Below are 27,471 nucleotides of genomic sequence, written 5' to 3'. Positions count from 1 at the left end.
ATTCTTACTTGTAAATTTAATTCTTTTGATGGAAAGAAAGAAAATGCACTTTATTTTATTAATAATCTTTGATTTTTTCAAAATAGTTCTAAAATTTAGTACAATTGCACTAAAAAGTAAAGCTGCATAGTTATCTAAAACCATATTGAAGTTTGCCATTTCTTTATAACCTTAAACTCTTCTAAATTCTTTTCTGCTGGACACCACTCTGAAACTTTATGAAAGTTCATCACTGACCTCCCAGAACATTAAATCTATGAATAGTCTTTAGTCCTCATCCTTCTTGACAATACTGAACTGCCTATTTCTACCGCCTTCTAAATTCTACTGGTTCTCTTTTCACTTCTGTCTTCCCACTTCTCTTTAGATTTTACTGCTTTCTTGGTCCCACTCAATGGAAGCAGTCAAGAAGCCTCCATCTCCAATCTCTTCTCTCCACATCATCTTTCTCTCACTTCATTCACTCTCACATCTATAAATGGCTCCCAAACTCTATCTAATCCCTCATTCCTAAATCTCCAGATTTGCATTTCCAATGGCTTAGGGGACATCTTTGTCCCTCAAAGAAGTATGTCCAATCGCGAATCTGTCTTCTTATTATGTCCAATCCCGAATCTGTCTTCTTATTCAGTGTCCCCACCAAACCCTCCTCTTCTATTTGACTCCTTGGACCCAAAAAGTCATGAGGTCTTGTCCCACTTCCAGCGCTAAAATCTCCCTCTTAATTCCTGATGTGACCCCCCCCCCCCCCCCGGGCAGCTGAGTGCCAGAGTGAATATGGGGCTGGGCCTGCTCTTCCTGAGTACAAATCTGGCCTCAGACCCTTTCCTCGCTGTGACCCTGGACAAGCTACTTCACACTGTTTGCCAAGTTCCTCATCTGTAAAATGAGCTGGAAAAGAAACTGGCCCAGCATTCCAGCAGCACTTCTGCCAAGAAAGGCCCAAAGGGGGCCACAATGAGTTAAATACGACTGAACAATAACTGATGTGACCCCCCTTTTGCATAACCTGCTGCAATAAAACATCCCCCCTTAGCTCACATCTCAGCCTCTAGCTTTTCTCCTGCTCCGGTCCAAACTACAGCATCTCTACTGTCTGGATGAACCTATTTGCCAGTTTTAAGCTCTTAGTAATCTGTATCCATCTTGCATTCCAGGAAACCTGCATCATCATTTACTTTTATTTTTCTGTTTTTCCCATCCCTGTGTCTTTAGTGAAGTCACTCCCCAGGCCAGGCCATGCTCCCCCACGGCTAAAAATCTTACTTATCCTTCAAGCTTCAGTTAAAAGGACACCACCCTCCGTGAGGTCTTTCATGATTCTCTCAAGACAGAAGTGATCCGTTCCTCCTGTCAACTCCCAAAGCCCTTTGCCACCCCTCTTGTAGCACTGACAATGTCCTATCTTGTAGTACTGACTATACCTCTACATAAGTCATGTCAAAATGAGCTAGCAACAGCTTTTAAGGTTGTCTTTAGTCCACAATTTTAGAAAATGTCATCCTATTTTTATTTCAGCAAGCTAATCCATAAAATGTCATTTACATGAAATAATCACACTACTAGAGCAAAGAAAAATTCTTAAAGGTTCGACTAAAAAGAATTATGTTAAAAGTCAAGTATAAAAGATCTTTAATAAAAGCAGTTCTGTTCATCATAGACAAATTATGAGATTTTTAAAAACTGTGGTTAAATGATAATTTGGATTAAAAACCAATCCTCAATATGCTAAAGACAATTAGATGAACAAACTTCAAAAGTATTTTAATATTAAAAGTGTTTTAATAGATATATTGTCACGGAAAAATTCAGATACAGCTATTTTTAAGAAAAGCAAACTAAAGAAGCTGATCATTACTTTAAATATTAGGAGGATGAGTAAAATTGTTGGGGAATTTAATAATGTATTCATTCTCTCAGTAGTTCTTTACTAATATTCTTTAATAAATATCTAACTTGACAGACCATATTAGGAAATGAATATAAAAATTATCAATAACTTCTAAAAATGCAATAAAAAATTAAATTGTATCTGGTAACTGTGGGGTACTAAATATTCACACTTAAAATACTATTTCAATTGATAATTGGTATTTTAGGAAAATAAGATAAAACAGCATAAATAGGAACATTTTGACTTCCTGATGAAAATAAAATTTGACACAAAAAGAATTTTTGTGTTTTCTTCATTCAATTTAGCCATGCTATGTAAATGAAGACAGAACTAATTAGAAATGCAAGAGATATATTTCTAAGCAATAACAGGTATATGAAGACTGAAGAAAAATGTCTGTATATCTGTTCTTAAAGAATACGTTTAAAAAAAGAAAAAGGAAATAATAAAAATCTAGCTGGATACATTTAGAATGATCTTAAAATTTAACTTGAATAAATTCCCAGGGAAAATGACAATGGCTATTAAACTGTACAACCTCTCCAATTTCCTTCCTCCAATCTTTTCTGAAGCTTTTGGGGGGTCTCTTCTAGCTGTAGATCTCTAGGCACCTGCTTTTATACATCTGTACTCTACACCTATCTAGGTTTGGTGTTTTGCGCGCACACACACACACACACACACACACACACACACCTGCAGCTAATCACAGAAGGAGGGACAGGAGAATAAGGAGAAGGTGGGATTTTGCCCAAGAAGCCGAGAGGCAAACAAGTGGAAAAAAGTATTCCAGACACAGACTTGTTGCGTTCAGTAACAAGCTACAGCTCCGCTCTCAACAGCTGGTCATTCCGACTACTTTTTGTTTAAAACACTAGCTTTCAAGTCAAAAAACCTCCACTACTTCATGTTTAAATGCCTTACTTGCTGAGAGAGCTGGCATCACTTTAAAGCTCAATTTTCTCATCTATAGAATGAGGTTAGAACAAAGAGTTTATTAGTTCCCTTCTAATTTTAACAAGCTGTGATTTTAAAAACTATAGATAAGAATATTTTTTAAGGAAGTTGCAGTTTTATTTTGAGCTTCTGAATCAACCCTTGTAGAAGAGCTTTCAGGCTAACAGAGACTAAGTGAGCTGTGTCAGGGTTACACGGCCACTAAGTGTCAAAGGCAGGATTTGAACTACTCAGGTCTTCTGGACGCCATGCCCAGTACTATCCAGTGTACTAGGTACACAAGTGTACTGGTAGTACACTAGCTGCCTATTCAGCAATAAATGATGCATTAAGTATTTATTTTTTAACATATTCAAAGGATGAGATCAAAGGTTTACTACATGCTAGCATTCATAGCTACCAATATTTTGTTTAATATAGCATGAATATTTTAATAACAAATTAGATTATCTCAGGATGATAAAATAAAGTCAGGCAATATTAAAATGAATACTCTGAAGCCTAGCCTGCACAATGTTGTTGGGTTGGACCTCGTAGGGCCTCGTGATCAGGGAACTTGAGGATAGAGAATAAGAGATAGCAGTGCCTACTGATAAGCAGCAGTAGCATTTCACTAGAACAGTCAATATAATGACTACATCCTTGGAGAAGAGGAATGAGGGTTCAAGATTTAGAGTTACAGATCAATAGCTCAGGAGGATTTGAGTTCAGATCAGGCCTGAGACACTTAACACTCCTAGCTGTGTGACCCTGGGCAAGTCACTTAACCCCAATTGCCTCAGCAAAAAAAATAAATAAATAAATAACAATAATAACAATAATAATAATAATAATAATAATAATAATAATAATGAGTGAAAGAATGGAGTAACAAAGACTAGATATCAATCATCATGGCATCCCTCGTTAATGGAAAAATGTGTCAAAGTTCCAAAAATGAAGCAAAACATTTGCTTTAATAAATACATGCTTAGATTCAGTTACCATCTTAAACCCTGACATCACTAAAGGGTTTTGGACTTTGTGTGTGTGTGTGTGTGTGTGTGTGTGTGTGTGTGTGTGTGTGTGTGTGTGTGTGTGTGTGTGTGTGTGTGTGTGTGTGTGTGTGTGTGTGTGTGTGTGTGTGTGTGTGTGTGTGTGTGTGTGTACGCACGTGCTTATACATATACTTTTACAATACAAAGAAAAGGAAAACAAAATCAGCTTTACTGAAAGTCTAACACTGATTTTCCTAAATCTACTCTAGATTCTAGATCCTAAATCCTCTAGTAACAGTATCCTCATTCCATAAAATCTAGGATTCTTAACTTTTTTGTGTGTCATGGACCCTTCTGGAGAAACTTATATGGACTACTTCTCAGAAAAATGATTTTAAATGTGTAAAATCATACAATTATAAAACTATTCTTTAAAAATAAGTCCATGGACCCTAGGTCAAAATCCCTGCCTTTGAACAACATAGTTTAGTAAACTGTAATAAAATCATCCTATTCTCTTAAAAACTTTTTATATACTAGAAAATATTTTTAAGCTGTTCAATCAAATCATCTTTAAATTAGGATATTAGTTACCTGTTAAAGAAGTCAGGCCCATACAAGCAGCTGCTATTGCCACTCCTAAGACTGCTGCAGAATCTTCCAATAGTACCACATTTGTGCTGGGATCACGACTCTGTACCACTTAATCATGAGAAAAATAAAAATGAAACCTTCAAAATTCTTAACTGGATATAGCATTCTAAACACATACTCTAAAATTGCAGCACAAATAAGAATAGCATATTTATAAAGATATGCAGAAATCCCCATATTGGGCAAGAAGATTTTTGGTTTAAATGTAAATATTGGCTTATACAATTATAATTCTACAAGATTTTATAAAGCACTTACTATGTACAAGGCACTATACAGAATCATGGGGATACAAAAGAGCAAAACAAAAATTCCTAATACTTTCACAAATACTCAAAAGATATGGAAAAATGTAAAGGATTTATGTCAAAATTTGTAAGGCTTAATTTAAACAAGTCTATTTACTTATAGATGATAGATTATTATTATGTACATTATTATGCATATCTTTGTAAGGAATACAGAGCCACTAATAAACTTATTTTAAGCTATTAGAAGAATAAAGAAATAACTGATCTACTTTGTAAAAAACATACCATATTTGTAAAATGATATTCCTTTAGCTTGAGCACTCCGTCGAAGTTCATTTACAGCAACAAGAAGAGTTGCTGAAAAGACAAACATTCATGTAAAATGTGCCTGTGTTTATAATCTACAAATATGTTCCATAAATTTAAGTACAGGATAGTTGACAATGCAGTGAGATTTCACACAAAGACCAAAAAAGGAACATGTGAATATGATTAGCACATAATGAATGAACACAGAATTTTGCTTTGCAAAGAACTAGATGTTGTCATAAAGCTGAAGCATTTTAAAGAGAATATTTAAAAATCATGCTACAAAACTGTTCCCTAACAATTATGCAAAGCACCTCAATCTAATCGGTCCTTTATTCTTTTATGTTCAATCTACATTATATTACTTAACATGTATTGATATGGGGTCATAAGCAGATAGTGCTAGCTATTATTTTTTGTTATTACTATTATTACTATAGTTTAATGAAGAACAGACACTCAGATCTCTTACATTCTAAAGAGGCCCTATATTTAAAGGAGGGCTCATTATGGAGCACCATACAAATAAATAGTAACCAAAGGCTAAGTTTGGAAAAACTATTCTCAGAACCTCAAGGACCAAAAAATTTCCTAAAATGTAAGTAATTTGTAGGAATCACAATGTATTTTGTGAGAATGCATACCTCCTTCAGACACCAAAGATCCTGCTAAAATACAGTAAGCCTAGAAAACAAAAAATTTTAGAGCAAAGCATAAATATTTCAGTGAACAATCCTAAGTCTTTTATCAGTTTTGTAAAATCTAAAAATGGAACACAGATTTTAATTCCAACAGACTATTTAGGTTTTCATACAAAACTAATCAACTAAGTACTACAAAAAATTTTGGCCTTGTCAAATTCAATTTATTCAGAAAGCTTGACATAAAAGTTTATAAAGAAGATAAGAAAAATGGGCACTTATCTACTCAAAAACAAACTGGGCAGTGGCGCATGCAAAGTGTTTCTCTAGTCAAGCACCTAGACAAAAATTCTAGTTTTGCCATTTACTACTTATCACCGTAACTGCCAGGTCTCATTTTTCTCACACATAAAATGAGGGGTTTGGAAAAACTGATCTTTAAAGTAACTTCCAGCTCTAGCAGAGATCTTACATGCCTCAAGTATCTTTGTTTACTTAAAAAAAAAAAAAAAAAGTGTCACGGTCAGCTGAAAAGGCAGAGTGGGTACCCTGACATCTAGGGGTATTTCCAGGTCATTTTGCATGGGTATTTTAAAGGGTTAATATGTAAAGACCCCTAAGAAAAAGACAAAGAGCCTCAAAGGCACTGAGAAAGAAGGCTTTAGCCTTCGAACTCCCAGATCTTGCTACCTGGCTCCAGAAACCAACCCAATAAGGAGAAAGAAAGCAGCCTTCTCTACATTCTATTTGGAATCCTAGAGCCAGGCCAGTCCTCAGTAAGAAGCAGAAAGAATACAGGAAGGTCTCTTCTCTGTTTCTTCCCATTTTACTATGATTAGTGGAATCAGAAAATGAAAAACAGGTGAATATTAGAGAAATAAGGAATAGAAGAGTTTGCTATTGTTTGAAGGTAGAAAGAAATTACCCTAAGGCTCAATAATGCTGCTCCATAGTGTTTCCTTCTAACCTTTAAGGGAGGTAAGACTACAGAAATCAACAAAGGGAGAAGAGGGAATTTCACCAAGGGACTTCAAGATATTACTCTCCACCAAAAAAGATTAGAGTCTTGGTATATATTTCTGGTTTTAATTATAACTTAAAACAAAGTCAAATTCAATTAGGTCACCAAATGTTTAAGGACAATTTATCTGCCAAAAAGACAACAGGGTGTCTAATTCTCCAATTGCATTCTATTTACCAATTAGCCAATTATTCAAAGTCAAATTTTGAATTAGTTATTGTACCTCTTTGACTCCCTATGCCACACTTATCATGCAAATGAGACAAATACTAACAGAACAAAATATCTATAAATTAATCCAAATTTTTCAAAATCAAGACATGACATATACATTTCATTATTTTTTCTGAAGAGAAACTAATCACAAGTGAAATGAACAAAACTCAAGTATCCCAAGCTCACTCTTACCAATACAGATTTGGACATCTATCAAAAGAATTTATTAAGTGTCTATTATTACGTGCCAAACTGCGTGCTAAGCAATTCCTGGAGACTCAAATACAAAGAACAAAACAATCCCTACTCTCACAGACCTTACATTTTAATGGGCCACACAAAAGTATATGCACCCATGGCTTCCTGACCTTTGTCATCCACTCTGCAGCTGACCCTTAATTCCTCCAAAAGGAGAATTATTTTCTTTCTCTAATTATATCTCCAGTGTTTGGCTCATTATTTGGAATATAGTAAGTATTTAATAAATGTTTTTTGATTCATTCATTAGAACCTGTCCTTTCAAATACAACTACATTTATAAAATTCTGATATAATGTAACCACCCTTAGGCACATGAGCCCTATTCAATAATTGTAGTGTATTTTTATAGTTTCTTAAATAAAACATATTTCATATGACTAAAACCAAAAAAGATCATATTACCCAGAGAAGAGATTCAATAGGCTGAGGATGAATTAATCCTATGATTCCATGGTACCAAGAAAGTCCTGCACCCATCATAAAAATACCAACGCCACTAATTAATGAGGAAATATAGCGCATATTTGAGAAACCATACCTAAAATAATAGAACAAAAAAATGGTTAATACAGAAGAAAAAATTTCTTTTAATATATACTTTTTAAACCTCAATGAAAATGGAAAAGCAGAAGAAAAAAAAAAAACCTCAGAACATTAGTCATAGTTTGATAGCTCATTAAAATTAAACTGCTAAAATCACAACTAATCAGAAAAATAACAGTGGAACTAGAAGTGACTACAAATTCCTTGAAAATACATAAAATAAAATGTACACTATTTAATTTAGATGTTTTTCTAATTCCTTTTCCATACAACCTATTTTGATTTAATTATATGACTTTAATATTACATACCACAGCTTCTGAGAAAATTAATTTAATCTTTTTTTTTAAAAAAAAAGCATTCAGAAGTTTAATGAGCAGATAGCATTTAAGTGCAATATAGTTTCTAACTGAATTCTTTGGTCTTTATGAACAGCCAGTTGATGATTTATATCACCTTTAGTCTGATCCTGTATAGTTCAACAAATCACAAGCACTATTACTATGCTTCAACTTAGATTTTCCAGTTTTTATATTTAATTTTTTCATCCAATTTTTGAAAGCATTTTTGGACAATGTATGCATGAATAATCAGAAAGAAGGCCTCTGGATGCACAAAACCTGAGATTTAGAAGAACTTCAATGAACAAATCAATCAACACACACTCCAAAAAGCATTCCTTACAAACTACATCCTATACAAACTATCCTTACAAAAGATCATACTGACTTTGTTTAATGGCTTCTAGTAAGAGGATGCCCACCATTTCTTGGATCTAATAGTGAAATAATTTTTCTCTACATCAAAATCTAATTCTCTTATGCCCATCCACTTGCTCTTGACTTAGCCTTCTAAAGCTAAGCCGACTAAATCTAATCTCTACACAACAACGTCCAAATACTTGCTGTATCTTCCTACAAAAAAAATCAAACCGCTTCTCTTTTCTGTACTAAACAACTGTGTTGTTGCAAAATGTTGTGACATCACTTAACTGGCAGGACAACGCAGTACATGGCACATATAGAACACCTAGAAAATTAATGTGGATACAAATTTGAAATTCTTAGTCACAAGCTGGCCAGAGCTTAGGAAAAGAAGAGTAGTGTTCTGTCTTTCTGGACAAAAAAAAGAGATGTGTAAATTATAAAGTATTTTTGGAAAATTGTATACAAAATCTAAGTGTACATTTTTGTTTAAAATATATACATCCACATTATTTAAAATGTCTATATTATCATACAAGTGGAATTAAAATATAACTATTACACTGAATTATTAATGATACAGTGACAGAACCAAAAAACACACTTAAGAGCTCAAGAAAGAAAGAAAATTTTAAATTGAAACAATGTGCATTCTATATCACACCAGAAAAATAAATGGTTTGGGGGAAGTAGAATTTTTTCATACTGATAAGTTTTATTAGCTTTGACAGATTATTACTGCAAATCTAAATCTGTATCATAAAAAATGAGGTTTGGTGTGAAACATGGGTTTTACCGATTTTCAAATATGAAGATGATAAAGACAAGGAGAATTTAAAAATGTGCCTTGCCCTATTCTATTCTTGTTCTATTCCATAGAACATAAGTCTTTTATAAGTCATACCTGATTCTTCAAGATTCCATTTGGGGTTTTCTTGGTAAAAATACTGCCACTTCCTTCTCTCGCTCATTTTTACAGATTAGGAAACTGAGGCAAGTAGTGTTAAATGACTTGCCCACCATTAGACAGTTTGTAAATGTATGAGGCCAAATTTGAATTCAGGAAGATGAGTTTGCCTGACTCCAGGCCTGGCATTCTATCCACTGTTTCACCTAGTCCCTAAAATTATAACATTATATAACAAAATAGTTGAAAAAGATTATCTGAGGTATAAGCCTAAGTAAGGCCATGTTAACCACAGAAATCATTTGAAGTAGTCACTCATCTCAAATGATTAACCCCAAAAGGAAAAGAAAAACCAAGACAATGTACTTACGGATGTCTAGGATCCGGTGTCCGTACAGACTGAGAGATGCCTAATGCTAATAAAGCCTATAAAATAAAGAAGAAAAATATTAGCATGAATCTGCACTGTTTCCAAACAAATCTATCATTTAAATGATGAAAATCATTAAGAAAAAATAAAAGAAACAGTATTAACTACTATTCTTAAATATACCTCAATACCAGAGAAAAACACTTAAAAGTAACCTTTTTGAAAACTTTCAAAAGGGTTTTCAAACCTTCACATTTTTAACTATTTTAGATGAGTATTTTAAAACATACACATTTCCATGGATTCTTAGAAATACTCCATCACTGAAATGTTTATCTCTGTGTCCCCACTGTTTAGGCTCAGTATCTGGCATGGTGTAGGTACCAAACAGAAACTTGGTGAATGGTCAGGGTTATCAAATTCAAATAGAAATGGAGACCGCTCAATTCCAACAAACCTGTGATAGAAAGAGCCATACACATCCAAAGAGAGAACTATGGAGACTGAATCAAAGCAGAGTATTTTACCTTTTTGTTGTTGTTGTTTGCTTGCTTTTTTTTTTTTTTTCGTTTCTCTTGTTTTTTTCCCTTTTGATCTAATCTTTTTTGCACAGCATGACAAATATAGAAATATATTTAGAAGAACTGCACATGTTTACCTCTATCAGATTGCTTGCTGTTTTGGGGAGGGGGAAAAAGAGAGGAAAATGGAAAGGGAGAAAAATTTGGAACACAAGGTTTTACAAAGGTGAATATTGAAAACTCTTTGCATGTATTTGGAAAAATAAAATAATAAAAAAAATTAAAAAGAAATAGGAACCACTAAAGAATACATAAGAATCTCTGCAAGCATATTGTGACTTCCAGAATTCCATAGTAATATTATCTATGTTCTATTACATTTTTATTTGTTAAATATTTCCAAATTACATTTTAGTCTGGTGTGGGCAGTGGCAGCAATTCCATGTCTGACACCTGTGGGCAGTGGCAGCAATTCCATGTCTGACACCTGAGATTTAGGACATCATTAGAAGACTATTTTATAATACACAATGCCCCAAAGATGCTAGATAATTTGACACAAATTGCTGCACATATACTTTTTTTCTGTTTTTAATAGTTTCTCTATCTTCTCCATTTTATAGACATGTTTTTTTCCTGAATCTCTCTTCTAATTCACCATGGGCTTTGAAACCAAAGAACTGGGACTTAGAATTATGTATCAAGTAACAATAAAAGAGGCTTATGAGAAAATTTTTTATGAATGCATAAATTTCATTCTAATGATTTTTGTCATCTTTAGTTTTAGCTGCTTTTTCTTTCTGTCTATTCTCAGGTTCTCTTGGCTGAATTCTCTAAGCCAGGTGAAATGATACTATATGAAAAACTGTTTACTATGTTAGGTAGTTGAGTTATTTTGTTATTTTTCATTACTGTAAATAAATTGTAAATATTTTTCCACAAATATCTTTTTCTTTTGTTATTTCCTTAAGAATATTTCCCAAGAGTGGAATTATTTTTGTCATATGGCTCTTATTATATACTACAAAAAAGTAGGACCAACTTGTTCTCTGCCATCAATAAGTGTGATATGTCTATCTCTTGACAGTTTCCAATTAGTTTTAACTTTATCTTTTTTAATGTTAATCTAAAGTTAATGTTTAACTTTGTTAATGGGTATGAAAGGATATCCTGAAATTTTTTTTATCTATATTTCTTTACTTGGTAATATAGGGTCTAACATTTTTTCAAATATTTATTTACTATTTGTATTTTTCTAATTTCTATTTAAAATTGTTGATCATTTGTCCATTGCCCAGTACTAGAACATGGACTTTGTAAGTGGTTCTCTGAAACTTTTAAAATCAAGATTTCATCTATCATTTATGACGAATGTTCATTTTGTTGCCTATATTTTTATTTGTTTTATTGCTTCTAAATGCATAAAAGGCTTTTATTGTCAACTTTGTCTCTTGAGTATTTTTTTTTATTAATTCAATAGTCAAAAATTTACACCTCTTCCATATTTGGGATAAGCATAAGGATTCCATCTTTAAAAACTTAACTCATTATTAATCTTGGAGCTACTGTGCTGGGTATTGTGAAATACGTATTTAAATTTACTCCTCTTCATATTGCTATCCATTTTTCACAATACCATTTATTAAATATAAAAATATAACCACATCTACTTCTAGACTTCAATTGTTTCACTGGTCTATTTTTCTCATTTTTAAAATACAATATAGTACCAGACATTATTGACAGTTGTCATTTTATAACAATTGTCTAGATGGCAAAGTCCCCTATATCCATCCTTCTTGCTCTAAGTCTCTATGCAATTCTATGGTAATTCTGCCTAGCTATCTTTTTTTTCCATCTAAGCTATGAAAATTTTATCTAATTGTATAAGATTTGATTGACCTTTTAAATGGAAGTATTAAATTTGTATGTTAACTTGAAGAGTTACTAAATTTTAACTTTATTTTTCTAGAAAGACATCTCTTCTAAAAAAAATTTTTGAATGAGCACGACTCAATTTGAGCTAATCCTCCTTTACCTTTTATAAATTCCCTCAGCCTATATGTATATGGATTGACATATCATACAACTGATCATATGTAATTTTGAACTTTTCTACACTTGTTTCAGGTACTCCTAATTATGAAGCTGTTTTCACAGTAAGTCTGCATGCTCTTCCACAGCAGAAAGGGGTTGTGCTTTTTATTTTCTTTAGATTTTCCCACTGAAAAAGCAAACAATCAGGGACTTAAGAATTTAAAAATATTGTTATTATTATTATTAATCCAGGCCTTCTAAATACAAAATGCTAAATTAACAGAAACTTTAAAAAATTAAAAATTAAAGTCCACAAAACCAAAAGCTTACACTTAAAACACGTTTCATATAAAAGCTTATTATTTCAACAAAGATATAATTTTTAGGTGAGTGCAAAAACTTACAAAAAGGTGAATAAAAATCTGACATATTCCTTAATATCTGGCTGACTACTCATTTCTCTCCAAAAAACTTCCTTTGGCCATTACCAAGACACATACCATTCATCTACCATTTAATTATATGCTATCTTATTGTATTAGTTCTAATATCTTGCATTGTTTTATTATCTTGAATTGTTTTTTTTTTAAATTTTCAAGTGTTTGTTTTGTCCTTTCAACTAGATAAAAAGCTCTATTGAGACTGAAAGCATGAAAGTTTTTTATATCTCCTTCAGAGCCCATTACAAAGCTACATCCAAATAGATGCTTAATTGCATATGCTGAATGAAAATAATTATAAAATTTTAGAAAATATGGGGGCAGCTAGGTGGCATAAGTTGATAGAGCACAAGCCCCTAAGTCAGGAGGATCTAGCCTCAGACACTTAACAGTTCCTAGCTGGTGACCTGGGCAAGTCACTTAACCTCAAATGCCTCTGCAAAAAAAGCAAAAAAAAAAAAAAAAAAAAAAAGCAAAACTCATCCATATGCCAAGAATATTGGACAACAATTAATAATGAACTTGATTAGGCCAATTGTGAAATTTAATTCTGAACTGAGGTTGTATGTTTTTCTTTTGAAAAGCATAATCTTAAAAATTTCCAAGTCAGTAAAATGTTGCTGATATTTATACTAGCTTCCTCACAGGGTTGTTAAGAGGCCGTATCACAAACCTCAAAGGGCTTTAAAAAATGTGAAGGAAACAATTTTCACTTATCTGATCATTTGAAATTGTACACTTGTGGGGGGAAAAAAAAAAGTTAGGTTTAATACCTAAAGATAAACAGATACTTTATTTTGGGGGACTGAAGCATTTAAGTTTTTTTTATTTTCCCAGTTACATTTAAAACATTATTTTATATTTGTTTCTAAAACTTTTTGAGTTCCAGATTCTCTCCCTTCACCCTACCCTCAACCCCCATTAAGAAACCATATGTGAGGTTATGCAAAAGATTTCCATAAAAGTCATGCTGTGAAAAAAAAAAAAAAAAACAAAGATCTCATACTCTAATTTTTAAAAATGAAGCATTTCAATTTAAGTGAATTTGGGTCAGAAGGATAAATTTTAATATATGTATGTATGTGTATATATGTTTCCCCCTTCCAAAAACCATTCTTCTTTGTCCACACAGCTACTAAAATTGAGTTAAGATGATTTAAATCACAAAGTCAATATTCTTCATAAGTGTGGATATGCTAATTATGTATATTTAGATTTTCCAAATATCTGAAAGACAGTTAGGTTCTGTGTTAATATTTAAAGTGTCAGGGAGATCATTACAACATAGAATGGCCCTTTTTCTATAGTGGAAGAGTTCCTCTGGTACTCTGCTTAAAAATCACAGCAGAGGGCAGCTAGTTGGCACAGTGGATAGAGCACCAGCCTTGAATTTAGGAGGACCCGAGTTCAAATCTGGTCTCAGACACTTAACACTTCCTAGCTGTGTGACCCTGGGCAAGTCACTTAACCCCAGCCTTTAAAAAAAAAAAAAAAGTCACAGCAGAACTATAAAATCAACCTTAGCAACTCTATTCATTCTCTTCCCTTCTGTCACTGGATCAAGGTGAACATACTTTCCAATCTATCCCACCAACTAAGCCAAGAAATCACCTCACTTGTTTTATTAGCATTCAACAAGACATCTAGGAAAAGTCTGTTTTATGACCAGTAAAAGTCTAAAATCTCTCACCTGGTTGCATGTATCAGATAATGAATGTACAGCTTCTGAGAACATACTTGAAGAACCCGTATAAATCCAAGCAAGCAATTTAAAGATAAAGTTCAAGCCGTTTCTAAGACAGAAAAGAAAACTCTAGTTGTAATGGTATTGGTAAAATTGTTATCAAAAGATTTAAGTAACCCCAATATAACTCTATGTTAATGTTCCATACAGAGTAAATGAATTAAGAAACTTAGCCTCCAATTTACTACTTATTAAAAATATGATTGCCAGATCATTTGAACACACAAATTAAGGGTGTTTATCACATGAGGGCACAAGACTAAATGCATTTTGTGTACTATAGGGTTGTCTGTCTAGACAAGACATGACTAAGTGGAAAATGGTGTGAAGTAGGGGGAAGTCAGTCTGACTGAATAGGGAATCTCATCTGGGAAAAAGTTCAGTGTTCCAGAGTCCTTGGAGGGTCCCAATGAAGACAGACCTTAAGCAAAGGAACTATATGAACAGGAAAAGACAAAACTAGGTGTGCTGCAGACAAGGAAAACTGAAGCTTGGTTAGCAGGTGGAAATCAGGCCTGAAGCTAAGCCAGGAAAGTTCTTGGGCCTGGACCCCAAAGCAGCACCACAGACATCTCTGGCAGAAACTAATGGCTCCCCCTAAAAGTGAGGTCCTAATTTGGAAATAGCCAGTGTCTCCCTGGGGCCACCATTATGGGTCCCAGGATGCTTCTCCCCTCTTCCTGAGACCAATCTGGGCCCAGAAAGCCCTCAACGGGCTCACAGAGTCAGAGACACCTGAAAGGTGGCAGAACTGAAATCAGTGAGTGGCTGGACTGCCATCCTACTGGGTCTTTATGGGAGCTTTGGGGTGTCCTTGAATTTGAAAGTGGGATCCTCACCCACTCTATCCCTAAGGCTCTTGGATTGTTCCTGAGACAGTGCAAGCCATAGGCTTGTGACCGCTGGCCAGTCGCTTCTCTCTCTGAGTCTCAATCTCCTGTCCTATAAAAGGTTTCTTTCTTGCTCCTGATTCTACTGTCCCCAGCTCCCAGGAAGGTTACCACATGTGCCTCCAGCACCTCTAGGAGGTACGGGGGGGAGGGCAGGGGCCTGAAGTCAAGTCCTTGTGAGCCTGTGCAAGTCATTCAACCTTTGTCTTCCTCAGCTTCCTCATCTCCAGAATAGGTAGGATAACCCTCCTTCAACAAGATGGTTGTGAAAATCGGGAGAGAATATATGTCAAGTGCGTAAAAATTCTCCAAGTACAATACAGATGCTATTATGATCATTAATACTATTACGGCCTGCTATTCAGCCATAGGACTTCTGATTTATTCCAAATAAGAAGCGACCACCTTTCTTTGTCTGGCAAAGGAGGAAGTAAATCCTCAGAACCATCTGAAGATGCGTTTAAGGCAAGCATCAAAATGAGAATGAAAAGGATAAAATCCTGGTGATAAGAGACTCTAAGGTAAAGGTACAATAACTGAATTAGGAGAATTTTAGTTCATTTGTCAAGGAAAAAAAGAAAAGAAAAAAAAAAGACTGGGGATAGTAGAAGACACAAACATGAGAACTCCTAAGTTGGCTTAGTAAATGAAATTAAAGCAAAATTTTATTATGTAATAAAATTCTTCAAAAAGTTCTATTCTAGTGGAAATATATATAGAAGAATTGCACATGTAATCTACATTGGATTATCTGCTGTCTAAGGAAGGGGGAAGGGAAGGAGAAAAAATTTGGAACAAGGTTTTGCAAGGGTGAATGTTGAAAAGTTTAATGTATTTTGAAAATAAATAGCTATTTAAAAAAAAAAAAAAAAAAGTTCTATTCTAATGGCTCCACATCAAGGATTGGGAGATTAGATTAACCAAAGTTCTAAAAGCTAAATCAAGCAGAACACAATCTCAAAAATCTCTCTCCTACTTTGAATAAGCATGCATTCTGAGGACAAGCCTCGTATGAAGAGATTACCACCAGGAAGAAATCACTTGGGTTACAGCAATGGAGAAAATTTTTTAAAATGACAAATCACCCCTGATGCTTCGCAGCCTCCTCTGCTTCTGCAGTGACTACGGAAAAGTGGCAGAAAAGGGAACAGAAGGTGCTAAGAATCACACAACAGATTCTTAGACTGTCTATTAACTTAACTTGGCAGCTGGTGCATTTCTAAATGTGAGGTGTTTTTGATCAAAGACAAACAGGTAGGCATTCTAGTGGTGAAAATGAATCTGAAGAGCCATGATATTCTCACTATAAACAAAACTAGTTTTAGGATTCACAATTAACTAGTCCATCGGTGCTCCCTAGAATGTCAAAATAAAGGAGTTGGTGAAATTAATTTTATCACGTGTGTCTAAAGGCAACAAGAAATATCAATTCATAGCACATTTCATAATCTCAAATATTCCAGTGATATAAATATCTGCCAATGTAAGGCAATTCCAAAGGACTTATGGTAAAAAATGTTATCCTTCTTTAGATCATAATCTCAATATACTTAAGGGACAAAAGTGAGGTCTTTGATAAATGGATTCCTCCTTGATACAGCATGTATGGAAGAATACAGAATAAGAATTATAAATGATGAAATACTATGGAAGAGGAACATCTAGGAGAGTGAACATCCCCACCAATAAAATCACAAATCTTTCTCTCTGAAATAAAGTCAAAATATTGCCATGCATGGAAAAAATAAACAAACATGTGCAAAAATATCATCATGAAAGTAATGAAAGCTTATGTATCAGTATCTGTGGCAGAAGATGAAATAGTAGAGAAAGCCTATTAAGAACCTCAAATTAAATCAACATTTCCTTTGATTATCAATGATTTTATCACAAAAGCAGGAAGAGGGGAAAATATGTATTAAGAATAAGGAATCAAAAAGATGTATGTTATGAATCTTTTCTTCAAAAAAAAAATGAATAATCACAAAGTGCTAGACATGATGAACACCAAGTAACATTTTAAAAACTGGAACTGATATTTCAATAACTAAGAAACAACATATTACTGAAATTCGTGAGTCATTCCTAAATTAATTGTATACTGCCAGATTGCCAATTTGGGCAAAGACCAAAACTGGTAACAAAATAGAATAATTTTTTTCTATTTTTAATTAAGTTTTAAATTAAATAATTAAAACATCTCCAACCTGCTTTGCTGACACTAGGTTATTTCAGAAGTTTTATCAGCGCAAAATAATCACTATCATCAAGAGACCACAGATCCAAAACAAATCTTGGCAAGAAACACTTGACTTACTGGTCAAGAGAGTAAACATTGAAGCTAAAAGTAACACTGGCTTCAAATACCAACTCATGTTTAATATCTTAAAGAGAAGGATGGTGGAAGATTATGAGCAATACTGTTACATAAAACAAAGAGAAGTGGTGGAGGTTAAACCTAGTAAGCAATTATGCTGAGGACATCCAAGACTGAGACAAACAGAAGATGTTATATATAAAGGTTTTACCAGCAAGACCAGTGAAGTCACCACACTTGGGCTTCACTTTACAGTTTTTGATGTGCATATTTCTATAACAGAAGAGGTAAAGATGGCATTAGAGAGAACAAAGGCAGGAAAAGTAGCTGGATTAGACCAAGTGTACACAGAGCAAACAGTGTGGGAAGAGACAATGCTGAGGACACTGAAGGAGAGAATCAAAAGATAGATGAAAGGCAAAATAATGACACTGAAAAAAACTCAGATCTACCAAAAAAGCTCACCAAGAGAGAATCCATATGGGTACTTTCCCATCTGTCTATAATCTTTATGAGAACATCTTTGAATCAAGTACTAATCAGGAACTGATGAACTTCTGCAAATGATATATACCTTAAACCACATCTTTTCCAACAAAAATTGACTAAAAGATAAAGGACACAAGATCTGTTGTTCTTATTGTTGACTGACCATTTTTACAGTGCTCATTATATGTTTCTCCTTTAAAAGTATTTGATCTAATGTATGCATATATTGGATTTAACATATTTTTTATCATATTTAACATATATTGGATTACTTGCCATCGCGGGGAGGGGGTAAGGGAAGGGAAGAAAAATGGAACACAAGATTTTGCAAGGGTCAGTGTTAAAAAATTATCCATACATATGTTTTGAACATAAAAAGCTTTAATAAAAAAATAAATAAAAGTATTTGATTTAGTGAGGCAGGTGGCCCTTTAAAGGTTGTCCTCCAAAAAGATGTCAAGGATGTAGTATCTTACAAGATTCTTCAAAAGACATAATAAATATGACCATCTTGACAACTTTTAATTAACAACATTGGTCAAAGCATCAACAAGAGGAACCGTGTTTGCCAAAACTCTGGGCTACCACGAGGGCAGTGATTCCACAGAGTCGCGCATGACACTAGGCTGTTTCTACCAGGCCCAGGAATACCAAAGAGTGTCCTCCATAAGAAGCATAACCATTATCAGAGGGGCTTACCTATGCACACAAGAAAAATCTGGTAGATAAAAAATGTTTATTGTGCCGATGATGACATAGACTAGGTGGACAATGGTGGACCACATCCATCAGTATCTTCTCGTTATCTATGTCACCCACTGTATAGGGCCAGACCTCTGGAAAGATATACTTGAATCAAGGACAGCAGGGTGCTTATAGTTCAGCACCTACTCAGTGTGATTGATGGGATAATGGTTCTCTAGTTAAACATATACTTAATGTAATGATGTAATCACTCTAGTTGGCATATACATAGTGTGATATAGTGATGTAATGTTCTACAGTTGGCACATGCTCAGCTGCTATAGTGATGTAATCATACTGAGAGGCCTGGGAGCTGAGAGTCTATCAGACACGGAGCAGATACAGAGGAGTCTCAGCCACAGATACAGGAGAACCTCGGATACAGACACACAGACTTCAGACTCCAGATTCCAAACTCCGTCTTTGACCAGCCTCGTGGTAGTTCTCCTGCTAAGACCAAGGCCTGTCCAGAGATCCTCCAGAAAGCTAGCCCAGACAATACAACCCATTAGCATCTACATCTATAAACAATGCGAATGGAAAATGGAGTCCACAACTAATTAGCCAGAGGAAGGCAAGCTTGCTAAACTGCCTCTGAGAAACTGCGAAGCTCCTTTAAGGATCACAATCTCCTCCCTTATATAAAGGACCATTTTTTGGCAGAATACTCTACCACTTATACTGTACAATTATAGAAAACTTGCATCTCGAAGTAAAAGTTAGATCAATGGAGAAGCACCTGAGGGATGTGCAAGCTACAATACATTATAAACCAAAACTAATAAAGGACTAAAGAATATCATCAAAGAAACATATGACAGAAAAATATAGGCTAGTCTTGTGATAAATAGCGAGGGATAACTCACACACTCCACTCTTGTAAAATTACAGCAAGCCCTTGGCATAGTGAGCAAAAACTTATGAAAGGATGTGGACAAGGGCAGTATAGAATAGAGAAGCAGTCGTCACTGACATCATTGGAGAGAACATCCCAAATGCTGAGAGCAGACTAAAAGATTCAAGAGACAGGAAGGAGGGCTCTAGAGCAGGGGTTCTCAAACTACAGCCTGTGGGCCAGATGCGGCTGAGGGGCGGAGACAGAGTGTGAGTTTTTGTATTTACTATAATCTGGCCCTCCAACAATCTGAGGGAGAGTAAACTGGCCCCCTATTTTAAAAGTTTGAGGACCGCTGCTCTAGAGGGAAGACATGGTACTCTAGTTCTTTAACTGGTGTAATTATAAACTCTCTTCTTCTCGAGTATCATTGGAGAATATTGATCCTACTATCCTTTCCCTTTGCCGCAATCCTAAAAACTCAAATTCCAAGCAGGTCTCTGCCTAGTGGAGAAAGAAAAAAGGAAGTCAGGTAGCAGTAAGTAAGGAAATAAAATAATCTTAACTCCCTTTTCCCCCTTCTATCTCTACCAAACAAGGTTATCTGGTAGAACTAGGAATATCTTCTGTTACATTACACATTCAAAAAAAATTAAATATTACACTATTTAAACTGCTCGTTGTCTGAGACTCATCCTTCAAATGTGAACTCTCCTCACCCTTATCTCCTTTGTTGAGGGTATTAATAATCAGTGCAAATAGGGATAACAGGAAAGGGAAGACAAAAGAAAAGGGCTGAAAATATAAGATGTGTTACTGTCATCCTACCCCTCTATGGTAAGCAGGAAAAAGATTACCCAGAAATACTAGACATACACAGATATTCTCAGGGTTACTCTTAGTTACTTTAGTAGTATAATATATGAAATGAATGAAAATGAATTTCCATACATCACCTTTAATAAACAACTAAGAAAGTACAGTCAGATAGCATTCCACAATAAAAGACACATATATAGAGAGCCACATACTTCATCCTGGTAATTATAATCAGTCTCAAATCAACTTCCTTTTAAAATAAATATGGGAAAAATAACTACTTTCCTAATTGCCAAGTAGTAAACTATATATTCAGGTGTAGGATGTACAGATTCAAAATAATACATAGTTTATCTTTAAAAGGTTTACTTTTGAAAACTTACATACAAATAGCAACCATCACCACCTTTCCTGGTCCTTTAAGAAACACCGACGATGTTCCAGACCGTGGCTGAAAAAAAAAAGCAATGAGACAAATTGTGAACATAAATAGCCACAGTTTCAAGAATCCAGAAAATGTTTCCATTTAATTCATAATGATGAACCAAAATACTCTGTATCTGACATATTTACTTGCATAATTTTCTTTACTTCACTTTTTCTAACATCTTCACCTTAAAAATAATTGAGGTGAAATTATTTAAGCAAATGAATTCTGGTCCATGGACATCTTGAAAACTTTTATTAAACTCATCCTAAAGAAGATTAACTTTTTAAGAATGATTCAACAAAAACTGCACAGAACTGATAAGTTAATGAAATCTAGATACTTTAGAACATCTTTCCTTAACAACTTTTTAAGTTCCTAAAAAAATGCTGCTTGCATAAAAAAAGGCTGCTCTGAGAGGTCTTTCATGAGACTAGTACATATTTAAGATTCCTTTACTTTTAGGTTTCCCAGTGGCATTGGCCCACCAGTAAAGGATAATTCAGTGTGACAAGTTCATTTAGTCCTCTGGATTTGGGAGGAGGTTTGAGCTTCCTGCACCTCTCTCCCCTTTGTGAGAAGGATTTAGGGCAGCTGGGTGGCACAATGGATAAAGCATTGGGCCTAGAACCCAGGAGACCTGAGTTCACATCCAATTTCAGACACAGATCAGTTGTGTGACCCCGTACAAGTCACTAACCCTGTCTGCCTCAGTTTCCACAACTATAAAAATGAGCTGAAGAAGGAAATGGTAAACCATTTCAAACTCTGCCAAGAAAATCCCAAAGGAGTCATCTAGAGGCAGACACAACTGAAATAACTCAAAAACAACCCAAGGATTAATCAGAATTCTTAAAGGGGACTCAAGTACCCTTGCCTTCCAACCAACCAGTAGCAAGCAGCTAGACATCTTTTAAGAGAGTTGCTCTGTAAACCCATGCAATGACAACAATTCCATACCTAACAAGGCAATTCTTTAATTTAAAAGAATTCATTTCATAGTTTGTAGTTTAAATAGCCTTAAAATTCTCTTCTATCTAGTAGTATCTGTGCTTTATGCTATTTTTTCCTTATTTGCTGTTTTAAACTTATCTGTAAGGTCACATTAAATATTCTGGGTTCTCTTTCTTTAGTAATTACAACCTTAAAATGGAAACTAGAGAATAACAACTTCCGATGCATTCATTTAAAAAACAAACCAACACAAGTGCCATGTCCTGGACCCTTTACTCATTTCCTCAACTGGATGAATTCTTACTAATTCCCTAAAGAGTTTCACGGTTCTACTTCTCTTTAAGCTCCTTCAGACACAATGGAATTTCATTATTTGGAGGCAAATTAAATTAATACTACCATTATTCTATATGTAACAAATTTACATTACAATGAAGAGCTCCTTACCTTTGTATGTCCCAGGAAGTCTTTATACTCTTGTAGTATCTTTTGATTCCTAAACAACCCTTTGAAAAAAAATTAGAAAATATTTCTTTCTTTTAAGTTCTCTCACTATATATATTTTAGACTAGTACTTGTTTTCAATTTAAGACATTCATACAATGCTAATTAGTGCTTAGAAACTGATTATACATTATAATGATGAATTTTTTGATTCATCTAATAAATATAGAGCAGTGTGTGTGTGTGCGCGGCGCGCGTGTGTGTGTGTGTGTGTGTGTGTGTGTGTGTGTGTGTGTGTGTGTGTGTTGTGTGTTGGAAGGGAAATAGTGCTTGCCTCTGAAGAGTTTAGGATCTAGCAGGGAAAATTCTATATCTATACCTGAAATTCTACACATTCCTCAAGATTCAGCTACAATGCCATCCTGCTTCCTTGACACCCCCAACAGAAACAATCTCCCTAAGCTCAGATTTTTCAATATATTGTAATTGAATATTGTTAGCATGCTTATGTATCCACTTACAAGATTATTATTTTAATATTTGTATATATCTTATCTTCTCTATACTTCTCTGAAGCTAAGATCAAAGCTTATTCATTTCTATAATTTTTTAATACTAAACAAAATGCTCTGCTTTACAATAGGCACATAATAAAAGTTGCCTGAATTTTCTGATAGAATAGCATTCAACTAATATTACAAAGCAAAATATTACTGCAATAAGAGAACAGACATACACTAATAGCAAGCTTTCTTATTGAAATATAATTTTAACTTTTAAAAAACCCAGATTATTTCAATGTTTTAAGACTTTAAGAATTATCATTTTAACATCCCTTAGGAATTTAGCAATTTCACTGTTGTACAGTTACACAGCACATTACATTGTACTTTTGGCTTCCTTACTAAACACATCTTCAATAACAAGAAAATGAGAAATATTTAAAATATCTAGTTCCCTGATTTTTTTTCATTGTCTTCACAAACACTAGGGAAAAAAGTAATTTAAAAAGTTAACTATAAAATGCAACCGTTTTTTGTATTTTTTAAAATGAGTATAAGACAAATCATAAATGGCCCAGTTCATTTTGGAGAATCAACTAAAATTGAAGACATTCACCTCTAGTTGTAAAGACTATTATGTATATTTAATTCAATAACAATTAACTGCAGCACACTAACTTTTTCTTGAGAATAACACTTTCTAAATGGTTACTAAAAGACCAAAAAAAAGACTATGGTAAATATTTCCCATGATTAGGGAAAAACTTCTGCTATAATGTTTTTCTTGGGAATTAATTGTATTTTCAGTTCCCCAAGTGATGGTCTTCCTCTAAAAAAGTAATACTACATTTATTCTACCATTACAAGTATTACTAAGCTGGAACACAGATTTGCTTTGCACAAATTATTGAAACCATCAAACATTTTGGTTTCCTCGCCTGTAAAAAAGTTTCTTCACTTGAGTGGTTCTAAAACTGAATCAATATCAACTAATCAAAAAATAGTAATGTATGTTTCTGACCACAAACATACAATGCTGTTCTTCAAAAGACACGTAAGAGAAGATTCCTCAGCATAAGATACTTTAATATTAATTCAGTTTCCAAATGAATATACTTACTCTCTCTGTATTCTCTCTCTGCTTCCTTACGCAGTTTTCTCTCTCTAGCAAGAGCCTCAGAACTTCCCCAAACCTCCAAAGCCCTAATACATAAATACACACAACAGTCAACAAGTTGTAGCATTCTACTATACACATAATAAAATTTAAAGAATCAATTTGAATATCTAATAATACATTGTCATTTCAGAAAAATAAAGAACAAGGAATTTTCCTAAACTAAACCTATAGAATAAAAATAAATTCAAACCTGAATTCTAAAAGTTTTTTTCTAATATTATTATTCTAATATTATAATATATAACATTATAATTTAAATGGGAACACTAGGCTTCAAAATTCATTTGCAAAAAGACTAGAAAGATTTTCTATGGCAAAAAAAAAAAGTATTTTATTATAAATCTTTTTTTAACTCAACTTTGTCTCATTAATTTTTCTCAATAATGATATTTTTAACATTTCAAAAGAATTATGATCTCATTGGCTTATGAGCTCTCTCTCCACTAATGTTGATTACAATGCCTTAAAGTTTTACTAAGCAGTATTCATAAACTGCTTTAGCTAAAAGAAATTTGTCACCTAATGATCTAAGTTAAGATAAAGAGAGCCTTCTCAAAGGAACTTAGCTGATCCTTGGATGACAATATATAGCCAAGCAGCTTCTTACGGCTCTTTCCAATTTAGAAAGCTCAACTAGAGCTTGTGCTCTACTAGAATAGCCTTTCAAGATCCCAGGATTAGTTCCATGACAAAGTGAAACAATAAAAAAACTTTAGTAGTGTATCAACAGCAAGGTATAACCCAAATTGAGCATCTATTGGTGTTTTCTTTGCTTTTGAAGAGAAATATGCTCTTACTTTGCCTCTACATCTGATCTCAAGTAGACAGTAAAGGATTCAGTATCTTCATGGGGACTTCTTTGTCTGATTTTTCGCAACTGTTCCAGATCACTGTTAGAAGGAAGAAACAAGCAAGATTTTTCTAAAGATAATGTAATTAATAAATAAGAATGGTATTTATTTAGAGTGTAGAAAATCAATTACATTAATTATAGATATGTACATTTTTTGGAGGATAAATTTAAAGAGATATTTTCAACTAAAAAGAGCAAGAAAGACTCTAACCAAAAAATTTACGATTAGTGAAAACAATGACATAAGTTCAAACTGAGTTTGTGCAGGCTCAGATCTTATACCAAAACTTTTATTTTAAATATAGTCACAACCATAATAAATGTGATGAAAATATATCTGAATGAAAAATTTGAGAAACAGAAAGAGAATAAATATTGAAATACCATCTTTCTAATAAGAACTCAATTAAGGTTTACAATAGCTCTTCAGACTAATATTCCAATATTCTACACATTCATAGATGTAAAATTGCCAAAAAATACTTTGTCCATGCGAGGAAATATTTCTTGTTCATAGTAAATAACAATAGGTTTTAAGCCGTTGTACAAAATTATCACTAAAAATAACCACTAAAATAACAGTCTACCACCATAATGTGGCACTGTATTGTAAGGACATTTTTTAACAGTAAAGAAAAGACTATAAAGTTAAATTACTATGACTGCTTCACAAAGATCTCTATTTTAATGAACATGGATGTTTACTACATTTAATCAAGAAAACAATGATTCTTCATAATACCAACACATCTCTTGTTTTAGGGCAAAGACTAGATATCAAAAATAAGAAGGAATCTTCTGGTTTTGTTACTAATCCACTCTGTAATCTAAGATAAATTATTTGTATTAACAGACCAAATGCAAATCACACTTTACTTAAAGTTGTTTTGTATAAATCTCATGTGAAATTAATACTCTGTGATAATCTTCAAAACATAACTTTTCATTTCCTTTCAGAGGAGGCATTCCATGTTTGGGATCAATGAGTAATGATCATCTTTATAAATAATCTTTATAAAATCTTTATAAAATAATCTTTATAAAATGTGTAAAATATCTGTTTTATCCAACTTCCAGAATTTGGAGGAAGATAAAATGAAATAAAACATATTGCTTTTAAAAAAGCATAAAAATATTTAAATGAAGGGTATTCATGATTTTATTAAGTAATGAAGAATAATTATCCCATCTTAGCTATTCCTTGTACACAGAATATTTAAGGAAGTACCTTAACTTATATAGAAAAAAAGACTTCTCATAAAGTTACAGATATTAAGGTTAGGAGATAGTCTCAACCAATGGTCTGGAAAACAAAGAGTATAAAAGTATGATCAAAGAGTTTATGTATGTATATAGTTGTATATATGTTGTCTCTCTCATTTAGAGACAGGTAAACAGTTAAGACAGCACTGAACCTCATCAGGAAGTCCCAAGTTGAAATCTAGGGCCTCTGATGCCAATTAGCTGTGTAATCTTGAGTAGTCAGTTAAAACTTTCACAATCTCAGTTTTCTCATCTGAAAAATAGGAATGATGACACCTACCTCCCAGGTAAGACTAAAGTAAGATATTTTATAAACTACTTTGGAAATCTTTAAGGGCTTAATCAAAATGTTTATTATGATTACTGTTATTGCAGCTATGAAGAAAATTACCTGAATCTTGCTCAAGTTCAGCAACAGAGTCATTCAAATTCAACTATAAATTTTTACAGCCTTTATGAGATGTTTATTAATGATATACATGTGAAATTATTTGTATTTCTATTAGGCATAGAAGGTTCTACTGAGATAGCCAATCTTTTAGAATTTTATTTTTTCTAAATGAAAAAAAGGAGATGGATAGCATAATTATTCCTAGAATAGAAGAATTTCAATTAAACAGAAAAAGTCAACAAATCTAATAGTTTTGAATGCTATTAAATTTTATTCACATTTGGGGAGGACCAATTGAGCAGTTTAAACATTAGCCAAAATATATACATATATTAATAAATCAATAGTTATCTTGTTAGCCAATAATAATTTAACTGTGGTACCTGGATTTAAGACAGAATTCATTTATTGCTCTGACTCCAGTGATGAAATTATTCTGGGTGTACTTTGGTCCATATTCCCCTCTTCCTTAAGAACTGCTTAACTAAAACCAAAAGCAAATAGTAAAACAAACCAAACATACATTTCTTAATGTTACGGAACTATAATTTCATTAGTCTGGGAACTAAAACTATAACTTCTCTATGCTTATTATGGGATGGTATCAATGAAATGCTATGGCCACATTACTGTGGCCAGCCTTCTGGGCACAAGCACTTCCAATTAAGCTTTATTTTCCAGTAATAGAAACATCACCCATCTCTATTCCCATATTTGCAGCCTTCCAGTTTGGGGAAAACCTGCCAGAGCTTGTGCTTCCCTCTTATAGCTTTTGAAAACTCAGTCATCTCCTTGTCATGAGGCAGAACAGGATTTCAGAAAAGAATCAATTATACACCCATAATTAAAATAACACATTTGAAGATTATAATAATGCAGCTGGACAGTAATGCATAATAGACCTAAGTGTTCAAA

At 33.6% G+C, this 27,471-nt stretch overlaps 1 protein-coding gene across 1 annotated transcript in view; it reads right to left on the bottom strand.

Annotated features, from left to right (window-relative positions):
• The window catches only part of SLC30A9 (solute carrier family 30 member 9), a 66,556-nt gene that overhangs the window by 17,377 nt on the left and 21,708 nt on the right, over positions 1 to 27,471 (bottom strand). The window contains 11 exon segments of the mRNA XM_074274514.1: positions 4,423 to 4,530; positions 5,019 to 5,090; positions 5,687 to 5,726; positions 7,584 to 7,719; positions 9,706 to 9,761; positions 14,394 to 14,496; positions 20,925 to 20,992; positions 22,370 to 22,428; positions 23,990 to 24,072; positions 24,847 to 24,939; positions 26,940 to 27,020. Coding sequence (XP_074130615.1) covers positions 4,423 to 4,530; positions 5,019 to 5,090; positions 5,687 to 5,726; positions 7,584 to 7,719; positions 9,706 to 9,761; positions 14,394 to 14,496; positions 20,925 to 20,992; positions 22,370 to 22,428; positions 23,990 to 24,072; positions 24,847 to 24,939; positions 26,940 to 27,020 — 899 coding nt within the window.

This window comes from Sminthopsis crassicaudata, chromosome 6 (assembly GCF_048593235.1).
Source record: "Sminthopsis crassicaudata isolate SCR6 chromosome 6, ASM4859323v1, whole genome shotgun sequence".
Taxonomy (NCBI): Eukaryota; Metazoa; Chordata; class Mammalia; order Dasyuromorphia; family Dasyuridae; genus Sminthopsis; species Sminthopsis crassicaudata.
Note: the sequence above shows the minus strand (reverse complement) of the source record. Positions and strands in the feature narration are given on the sequence as shown.